This window comes from Lactuca virosa, chromosome 3 (assembly GCF_052849685.1).
Source record: "Lactuca virosa cultivar CGN04683 chromosome 3, Lactuca_virosa_CGN04683_v6, whole genome shotgun sequence".
In the NCBI taxonomy this organism is placed as follows: Eukaryota; Viridiplantae; Streptophyta; class Magnoliopsida; order Asterales; family Asteraceae; genus Lactuca; species Lactuca virosa.
The window spans coordinates 117,591,575-117,602,949 of record NC_136428.1 but is presented as its reverse complement, the minus strand read 5'-3'; the positions used below and the strand labels follow the sequence as shown (position 1 = coordinate 117,602,949).

At 34.0% G+C, this 11,375-nt stretch overlaps 1 protein-coding gene across 1 annotated transcript; it reads right to left on the bottom strand.

The window, feature by feature from the left end:
• Nucleotides 1-4,785: 4,785 nt before the first annotated feature.
• LOC145162566 (palmitoyl-acyl carrier protein thioesterase, chloroplastic-like) lies at nucleotides 4,786-6,497 on the bottom strand. Its single transcript, XM_079081676.1, has 6 exons — nucleotides 6,130-6,497; nucleotides 5,896-6,029; nucleotides 5,687-5,800; nucleotides 5,431-5,599; nucleotides 5,277-5,345; nucleotides 4,786-5,179 (listed from the first exon to the last, which is right to left on the bottom strand). The coding sequence occupies exons 1-6, from the start codon at nucleotides 6,475-6,477 to the stop codon at nucleotides 4,832-4,834; spliced, it is 1,182 nt and encodes a 393-aa protein (XP_078937802.1). The 5' UTR covers nucleotides 6,478-6,497; the 3' UTR covers nucleotides 4,786-4,831.
• Between the last annotated feature and the right edge of the window lie 4,878 nt (nucleotides 6,498-11,375).

Sequence of the window (11,375 nt, the reverse complement as noted above, 5' to 3'; positions counted from 1 at the left end):
TAAAACTTTGCGACGATGGACTTCGTGCCTGTTGTATAAACCTTGGCGACGATGGACTTCGTGCCTATTCGTTAGGATAATCCTTAGGAATGAATGAACGAGGAATAGTTGAGTCTTAGGGTAGATCCTTAAGAGTAAAGAAGATAATGGGGATGAGTAATTGGGTTGAGTGTTTGATGATTAAACATAATAATTATATTATTGTGGGTTGAAAACCCTAAGTACTCACCAGGTTTCCCAACCTGACCCACTCAGTTTATTTGTATCACAGGTGTCGATACGAAGCTACTTTACACTGAGAGATTAAAGGAGATGTAGTCACTAGTGTAAATAAATGTAAGGTCTGTTTATGCTTATGTTTCAGTATTGATGATGACATCCCAAAGTTTTAATATGAATAAAATACATTTCTTCGGAAATGCCTTGATAACATATTTATCATGTTTTTCTGGGGACAAATTCCGCAACACTTTTCTTTAAAAAGTTACTCTGATTTGAAAATAAAGCATAAACAAATCGGTCTTTTCTGGCCGTGAAAATGGGGATGTCACAGAAAAGAACATGTCTTCTGGTAGATAGCCGCCATTGACACCTTGTCTTTTGGGACTTCAACGACCGTATTAGCTGTTCTTGGTTCTACTGCCTCCCATACACATAATTGCTTCTCGAGAGCCTGGGGCAGTGTAAGGTGATAGAGCCATCTTTCTCATTGTTGTTTCCTATCATTTTTGTCACTCGTGGTTGATACTTGGGCATATACTAGATTCGCTCTGATACCAAATAAAGGTGGAGGCCCTAAGGAGAGAATAGAGTGCAAAAACGAGATGGGACAAATTTCTGAGGTTTTCTCACTACTTCAAAAAAATGACGTTACATTCTACTTATCCTATCAATTAGCTAGAAATGTGGAAACACTAAACCATTCAATTGCTAGTTCCTAAAGAAAAGGGAAAATGACCAACATGGCCTTTGAAAACGTCCTACATGAATAAACTAGAAATAAAACATATATGGTCTCCAAACTTTCTGGATTATACGAACATTGTACACCCAGTTGCAAGAAATAGGTTTCACATTTTGTGGTTTTGCTACGAGCTCACCGGTCTAACTTTTTTAGTGCATCGAGTTATTCTTCCATATCTCTTCTCCATTATTCCATGCTTTAAAAAGTGTCCCCAAAGGTCTCTAGTTCTTTTAGCTCCGCATAGCCGTTTTCTTACTATATTATTATTAGTTCTCTTTAGATTGTTATTAGTTCACAATAACAACATTTCATTTTTCTGGTTTGGCTTATGGGTTCTTCCTAAATCTTCTAGGAGGAGTTTCAATCGGGTGTCTCTATTCTTGGTTCACCTTCTTATTCTTGTCTTTGGTACATACCTGTTTGGCAAGGATTCTAACCATTAGTCCATCATCTTCTTCCACATCTTTTTAAGAGTCTTCTGTCGTTTCTTTGAAGACACTTAAATCTGGTAATCTTTTCTTGTTAGGAGACCAAGCTTCATCGAACGCCACATTTTGAGAAGTGTAGAATTAATTTCCTGGTTGTTGGATGGTAACAAATGATTTCATATTCGCCTATTGATAACAAATATTTTTGTCAGGTGTCTGTTTTTGCTTCATTGCTTCTACCGAAAATCATCAAAGATATATATATATATATATATATATATATATATATATATATATATATATATATATATATATATATAGGAGTAGGATCAAATGAGAACACCTAAAAGGTTGAGAACGCGAGAACACTTCTGGACCATTTAAATACTTAGATCTAAGCTTATTATTGAATGGGCGATTTATGAAAAGTTCTAAAACTACTGGCATTAGGGTGTAACATTTAAATGGTCAGAAGGGCATAATAGGAATTATAAATTTACCTATTTCCTATAATTTCTCACACTCTCTCCTCATTCCTTTCTTATACCCGTATCTTTATCCCCCCTCTCTCTCCCTCTTTCTCTCTAGGGTTTCATAATAAGCCGCTTTCCTCTATGAATCACGCTCCCTCTTCTTTCCTCTCTTCACTCGGCGATCCAATTCCAAATACCTTCGATGTTTCCCACATCCTAGTCGCCAGATTCGTCATTGATTTAAGTTAATATTTTTTTTCGGCAGTTTTATCTGTTGCTCCTGATGACGAAGATGCAATTCAGTGTAAGATTGTGTCTTTGATTAAGGTTGATAACATCGATGATACTCTTTCTACTATTGTCTCCTTGTCGAAGAAGTTCCCATTTAATTTCCGTTTTTTCAAGGTCCAGCGGCTATCTCACTTCCGTTAACTACTGGCCACCGGCGCACCCCTGCAATCAACAAAGTGAGAAAATCTGGAAAAAAGAAAGTGTATGGAATCATCGGTCTCCTTTGTGCATTGATGTGATTAGCTTATTACCGTTTATCTCGTGGATTTAAGCAGGTACATTTTTTTTGAATTGTTTAAACGTGTTCCCATCGACCATCTGTGTATTGATAATGTATGTTTTAGTTATTTAAATGAGTGCCTCTTTTTGTACCGAGGTTTTGTGTTTTTCCTGTGCTAGCTTATGATTACCATCTGATTCAATTTCATTGGTTTCTTTCAATCTTTAGATAGCCTCTGCAAATGTTTTTGAAATTGCTTTTATGTTGTGTCCAATATATAGCAAAATTGGGTCTTTCTTGGCATGCTGTGGCATAGGAAACATAAACATAACAATGAATATGTAGTTGGGCTTCTTATGATAAGAAAAGAGGTTCTTACTTATTGAATACCATTTTCCTTTTCCTTTTTATGTCTGATAAATGGGTTTTTGGATGAATCTCTTCATGCACACCAAGTGTTTGATTGTTGGTTTCTTTAAATCTTGAGTGATTTATGTTCATCATTTAGTCATATTCATAGATGAATCTAGTTTTATTCATCTATGAAATATGACTATGTGAATTTATCAATAAAAATTCAATTGTAATCTTATATGAATACAATGTCAAATGTCTCATTTTTTTAACTAACACATTATTCATTTATGAACAGTGAATATCATAGTCTGGCTTATTATATTACATTATTTTTTTCACTCATGTCTTATTCATTTATCAATATTAGGTTTTTATGTTGATACAGATACAATAGCTTGATCAGAAAAAAAATATACACATAGAAAGAATGCTATGGAAAAGGGAAGTCGGGTGACAGAAAAGATTAAGGCGGTCTGAGAAAAATCATCGTCGGACTACCACGCCTCTGTGACCCATCAGAGATCTACAACGAATCAATCTCTTTAACCGAGGAAGCCAAAGTCGATACCATATTAGAAATTCTTTGTCTCTTAACAATGTTTTCGATTCATTTATGACTAAATGTGTATTCATTAGTGATTAACTGTGTATTTAAATGTATTCATAAGATTAGATGTATATTCATTAATGATTGAAGCAATTCATATTTAGATGTTTTTATGGTGATGTTTCTTTAATTGTGTTTTATTCATTTATGAATATAAATTAATTCATCTATTCATTCAAGATTATTACCGGCTTCATATGACTACAAATATATATTCATTCATGCATGATTACTAATATTTGGATAAAATGATTAATGCGTCAGTATTTTTGATGTGGTTGGTAAAAAAAAGTTAAAGCAAAAAAAATAACATTTTTTTTTAAAATTATGCTAAAAACGTTTTTTAAAATCATTTTATTGATTTTGTTAATTTAAAATAGATTATATAAGTTCCTAATATTTGGGTAAAAAATCTATTAATCATATTAAATCACATGATTATAGGAATTAATTAATTAATCATAAATCATCCATAATTAATTATATTGTAAAATTCCTTTTATGCCCTTATATGATGATTGGTTCACAATTGTTCTCGCGTTCTCAACCTTTTAGGCGTTCTCATTTGATCATTTCCCTATATATATATATATATATATATATATATATATATATATATATATATATATATATATATTTGGCATAAAGCATACTTTGACCAATTTCTGCCACGTATCTGTTCTTCCTTTTGGACACTATTTTTTTTGGAGTAGCATACTTTGACCAATTTCTGCCACGTATCTGTTCTTCCTTTTGGACACTATTTTTTTTGGAGTGTTGTATTTTTGCTTCTTGGAGATCGTCTAGGAAGTCGCCTGAAGTGTATTCTCTTGTGTGCATATTATTCAAAGGTAAACAGAGTCTTCTATATATAGGCTAACAAATACATAAAATCAAGAAAATGTACTCCACTCTACCAACTACGTACTACCATTAATTACTCTACTAGACTACGACATCCATGAGACTAGGTTTATTTTCTAAGAAAATAAAGCAACTATTGAAGACCCATGTGATGTTGTAGCTTTGGCATGATCAATTAAGAATACAGTGTAGTTCTAAATTAATATGATTAAAAATATATATTTATCTTGAACAAAAAAAAAATATTATATATATATATATATATATATATATATATATATATATATATATATATATATATATATATATATAAGATTTAACTAGAATAATCGTTAATACTAAAATCATACACACCACTTGTAGATATTAATCAGTCTGTTTCAAATATCATTAAGATAATAATACTGTCAAATCACATTAAAAAAAAAAAGGAACAAGTACAAAATTGTTTCCATCGAACCCTTGAAGTGACTCTCTCTTGGTATATACGAACACAAACCTTTTATTTCAAGTAAATACAAACATACATGACTTTTCCATACTGAGTTTGAATTATATTCATTTTTCTGAAAAAGCCCATGAATTAATTATAAACCAGAAAGAAAAAGAAAAAAAAAAAAACAATATTTAGCCAGAAAATGAATAGAGATTGAGCCTTTTCCTCCATGTGGTTTTCCCTCTAACGATTTCTTGACACTTTAACTCCTCTTTGACTTGAAGAAGGTGTGTATACCGAATTGTTCCTTCATTCATCAAGCAATTCAATAATCCAGCCCCTTGAATAAACCCAGCTCCGATCGAACATCTGTGCATCAAGTCTAAATCTTGTTCATCGTCTTGAACTCCATCTTTAATGATCCCGACTTGTTCAGGTTCACAAAGGGATTCAACCACATCTGAGCTCCCACATTCTCTTCGGTATTCCAGTATGATCTCCGATAACTGGTAATTCTCTAAGCATTCATCTGGAATCACCTATAAAAACGAAAACTATGATATTTATCTCTCGTTTTGTTTCAGAAAACCAGGAGATGAACGATAGATATAAGACATGCGAGACTTCGTTCGTTACCTCAAGCATCCAGCCAACGTACTTGACATTGTTGACATGGCAGTTCATATCCAAATCGCTCCTCTTCGGCTACAAACGTAATGAAACCGGATTACACATATGTTTACATCTTTAATTAAACGATCACAAAATTGAAGTGAGATTTCTTGTTTACCTGTAAACCCGAGTTAACGTATCTTGCATTATCATCCAACTTGCCTATTTTTTCCGGGGAATCTTCTTTGATGGCTTCTTTTTTAATGAACCAAGGTGAGATTTCTGCTCTTACTTCGTCTGGCATTTTTGATAGACGTCTTGTTTTCTTGTTCATCATCACCCATGTGCTGCGTTTAGTTTCAAGGAAAACTCATCAGAGAAACTTAATTTTAACAATAATGACGTACGTACTCCATCCGAATGCAAGGAATTACCTTGTTGCACGAGCGAAAACAATGCCAGTGGTGTGGCTTCTGATTTCCCAATCTCGTCGCATTCCATTTTTTCCAGATGCTCCAACCCATGTGTCGATCTCCAGTATCTCTCCCCTATATACGTACAAGAAACCATTACTTGAAATTTCGTACCTTTTCAACTATCTACTATATATGAAATCCCATATTGGGTCATTGAAAAACCTTACCAAATCGGATACTGATCGAGTTGAACTTGCATTCTTGAAACAACCCAGATGAGATTGTTCTTCATCATACCATGAGTTGCGCCAAATCCATCTCCAAGAAGCCCAGACATCCATACGTGATTCAGCGCAGTTTCCTGCGTGTTTTGTTTAATTATATTACATGTAAGTTCAAATATTATTTCCAATGTGGTTGTTTAATCCCCTCAGAAACACAATTGATCATGATCATCAAACCTGGAGAAGGTTAAGAATGCTTTGAGGAGTCACGGTTTTATCCGTTCCTACTTCATAAGATCGAACCACGACTGTTTGTCGATACCCGACCCCATCCAAAATGATTACTCCTTGTCGAAAAGGGTCCACAAACTGCTTTTTAGTCGGGATAATCGCCCTCTCTAGAGCCACCTTTCCATTCACACCAACCATCGGGGCGGCAGACATGGTGGTCCGGCTACGCATCATGGCAGCGGAAGCTCCATTGATCATCTTGAAGCCACATATCCTCCGCCATCGATCACCACCTTCTCTAGTCAACGAGCTTGTTTTAAAACAGGTGACGTAAGACTGAGAGAAAGTGGTCATTCTGGAAATTAAGATATTAAAAGAAGAGACCATTTGGAAAGTAGAAAAGGGTATTGGATGGTTTTTATAGAAATTAGTTGTACGATGAAAACAAGAAAAGAATTTAATGTTTGGAGACAAGAAAAAGGAGAAAACTTTGTTATAAACATGAATTGTAAATATCAATGGGATCGATTTGGTGGTTTGAATCATGGGAGGTGTTAATGAAAGTTTTCTCTTTAGTATCCATCGACGATTTTAAGAATAAAAACAGATTTCGGTTCCTAATTGATGACGATTTTGTGGACACCAAATTGCATTCTCATCGTACCATTTTCCTTCACTAAACAATAAATATGTTATTATTATTAAAAAAAATTATATTCTTATAATTAGTCATATTAATTACTTAATGTTATGAACTCCCACATTTATGGCCAAACATTATAAAGAGAGTTGGTATTTGGTAAGGTGTCAAAACAATAAATTGAGGGTGCAAATCTTGTTAGGACTATAGTCTAATATTAAAAATATATTATTAAAAACCGCTAAATCGTTCCATTTTGAAGACCCACACACCCCTGTCACACCCGTACGTTATGTAGAGGTAAATGACGAAACACAAATAATACGGGAAAATGACTCTTGAGGGTAACTGACTGTTGGGTTTGTTTTCATTTGGTCCCTTTTTTTTGTACCCAATATACCATCGAACTTGTTGTTTGTGTTCATCATAACCTTTTTGACCGACTTTTGACTTGTGATAGCCGGTCAAAGGGTTATGGTTAACACAAACAACAAGTTTGATGGTATATTGGGTACAAAAAAAGGAAAGGGACCAAATGAGAACAAACTCAACAGTTGGTTACCATCCCGAGTCATTTTCCCTTTCCTCATTTATAGAAAATCACACGTCAACTCCTGCTCATATTAATGACTTTATCAGATTCATTCTTGCTTCTCTTCAAAACATAACCCACGAAAGAACATTATTCATACATGTAGAACTTTGTAATATACTTGAATATTTAATAGGGGAATCTTGATTGAGCAGGTGCATTTCAGGACTACATTTACATTTCCAATCAAATGATTTATCGTATCATGGATTCTAGACAAGTCTGCAAACGAATGGAATCACAAGTGATGTGATTTTTGAGTTTACTTGGCTCTAAGATCGAATTCATGGGATAAGATACAACATCAATGTGTACAAGATCATGCAACTTTTGCAGACACATCACCATAATATACATTGAGGTAAACGTTTATGTTGATAAAGATACCTCTCATACACAATCATATCCTTTTTACAGAGAGTTGTTGACAGCTAACCACAGTAAGCATAACATAGACCATGTTTTGACGAAGCTACCCCTCCGAAACGCTCCCACTTCTAAATTTCTAATGAAGAGCATTTCGGAGGGGTAGCTTCGTCAAAACATGGTCTTTGTTATGTTTATTGTGGTTAGCTATCAACAACTCTAATGAAGAGCATTCGTTTGCAGACTTGTCTACAATCCATGATACGATAAATCATTTTATTGGGAATGTAAATGTAATTATGAAATGCACCTGCTCAATAAAGATTCCCCTAATAAATATTCAAGTTCATTACAAAGTTCTACATGTATGAATAATGTTCTTTCATGGGTTATGTTTTGAAGAGAAGCAAGAATGAATCTGATAAAGTCATTAATATGAGTAGGAGTTGACGTGTGATTTTCTATTAATGAGGAAGGGGAAAATGACTCGGGATGGTAACCAACTGTTGAGTTTGTTCTCATTTGGTCCCTTTCCTTTTTTTGTACCCAATATATCATCAAACTTGTTGTTTGTGTTTACCATAACCCTTTGACCGGCTATCACAGGTCAAAAGTCGGTCAAAAGGGTTATGGTGAACACAAACAACAAGTTCGATGGTATATTGGATACAAAAAAAAAGGAAAGGGACCAAATAAAAACAAACCCAACAGTTAGTTACCCTCCAGAGTCATTTTCCCCAAATAATACTTTGGCATGCAAATTTTTGAATCATGGATATTATATGTAAAATTTTGCACTTCAACCACTCATTATTTGAACAATTTTAAAATATATTAAAGGACATCAAATTTAGTAGATAAAAATAACTAATATCACTAAAATATTAAACAGAGAAATGGCATGACTGATTATAAAAATGTATATCTATGACAACTAAATCATTTTCGAAAAGAAAAAATAAAAAAGATAGGTTTAGCTGGTTTTCATAGCCATTTAACAAAAAAAAAATTTAAAAATCCTCCATTTTTCGGTCATTTAACAAAATATAGTCCAAAATCAACGAATTTCTCACTACTACATACGACTCCGTGTAGATTAAGGGCATGTTTGGCACAGAGCATTTGGAGCTACTACATACGACTTCGTGTAAATTAAGGGCATGTTTGGCACAGAGCATTTGGGAGCTTTTAGCTTCTAGCGTTTTGTAATACCCCAAAATTTTCAAACTTTAAAATGCTATGGTTTTAAAATCTTTCCGAGTAATAACTCACAATTAACAAAAAACCGGTCCCACAAAAACATTTACAAACATTGGGTGTTACCATTAAGCATCATACAAACCATATCAAGCAAATGAGAATTACATCAATACAATAAATAAGGAACTTAAGAAGTTCCACTTCATTCCCTATCTCTTGACTTCTAACTTTCATCTATCATCCTATCTCCTTAAACTCCTGAGATGCATGACATTAAAAGAGATACGTAAGACAATAATGTATCGTGAGCTACGTGGGTTTGTGACCCAAAATATTTATCACATTTTCATCAAAAACATTTCATCTTTGCAAAACACAATTTTAGACCATAAAACCTTTTCAAGCATTTTCAAGGAAAACTCTTTTCATACATGTGATAAATATCATTTTATATCTTATCATTTCATTTCAAAAGACATATTTTCACATTTCATTCACTTTTATCATTAAGGGCTAATTCAGGTATTGAACCGTTGCCATTTTTATACTTAGGGTACCCCCAAGTCTAGACAAGGTGGAAAGAAAAAATCAATCCACCAAGGCATCGTGCTAACTAGGACATCTACTTCGTGAAGGGGGGATACCAACCTAGTAGATTCCTCTAGACCTCTTATGAGGCATTATGGATTGGGTCACTTTCATTCTTTCTTTGCTTTCTTTCCTTTTTTACTTTCTTCTTATCTTTCACTTTCCACATTAACAATACTCATATCATCATTTATAATATCATAGGTTATTAGGAAGATATACTTTGAAAAGACACATTTCACATATCAAACATTCGTTCTTCCAAAGTATTCTTTGCTTTCAAAACATTCTTTCTTTCAAAACATTCTTTTAAAAAACATTTAACACTTTCATTTCAAAACATTTCATATATCAAAGCATTGTAGTTCATTATCAAAAAATCATTTTGCCATATACCCCAAAGTGGGAAAATGCCAGCACGTACTCACCTCAATCAAAAGAAGGCTAGTTAGTCCTCTTTTAGTTCATTTCCTTAGAGTGACACTCTCAAACACCACCTATACAACATGTATAAAAGTCAATAAATAAGCAAAATACCCATACAAGGGTTCTCAACTTTTCCTAATCTTTAATATGATAATGATATATGTTTAAAAGGTTTCAGGAAGGTTTCGGAACATATAGGTGAAGAACAAGGATTTTTGGAACAATCTTCACCGTAATGACAGCAGAGTTCACTGTAATGGTGGGATGTTTTACTATAACCCTACGATGAACCCTACTGCACACTTAAATGTGCAGTTTTTCTTATTAAGGCCATGCACTTTGTATAGTTCTTGAAGGCCCTTTCCAATTCACTTGGTACCATTTGTATAGGTTCTCACACATGATTTGTGACATCCCCATTTTCACGGCCAGAAAAGACCGATTTTGTTTATGCTTGTTTGAAAATCAGAGTAACATTTTAAATAAAAGTGTTGCGGAATTTGTCCCAAAACAAAATATGATAAAGATTTATCAAAAGCATTTCCAAAGAAATGTATTTCATTAAAAGACTCAGGATGTCATGTTCGATACAGATCAAAAGCATAAACAGTACAACATAAGCCTTACTACATTATTTCGTATTTACAGGCCTATAATCCCTTATCTCTCATCCAAACATCTATGCTCATGCGCCACTACCTGTAATACAAGAAACTGAGTGGGTCAGGGTTGGGAGCCTGGTGAGCACATAGGGTTTTCAACCCACAATAAATAAGTTTATTAACTTTATCAAACCAAACAAACCTGATTACCCGTTCCCATTATCCTCGCTTTACGTTCCTAAAACATCTAACACAAGGGACCTAGTCTAAGGACTTTCATCGGGGTGACAACACATGCTTCGGGGATTCCTCAGCAATTCATGTCAAATAAGACAACCATGTGGGGGATGGAGTACTGCTGGTAAACACACAGTTCAAATAAACACCTACAGGTTGCGAGCCTGCTAGCGTTCCACTAGACTGTCTAGAATAGTCTGTGGTCGTCATCTATACTCCTCTAGATGACTGGATCATCAATAACACATATAACGATGCCTCTCATTATTTTATTTTGTCACACAGCAACTATTACATCTACCCATGTTTTACCCAACAGATTTTGTAGATATAAAATACATATACAGTTTAAATCATTTAAAACATGTATAAAATCGTTCATCCAGCATAGATAGCAAGTATACAGATAATATGCACACACAACACGTAATTTATATAAAATATTTCATATCTATGTGTAAGCTGAAAGTAACTATGCACTCACCTGAAAGGTGGTGACTCTGCATTTGAACAGTGCTTCGTTATCTCAGAATAATTTTCCCTCGACAAAACCTAGTATCAATACCTCTAGAGTTTAGTCTAACGTTAACCACGACTAATT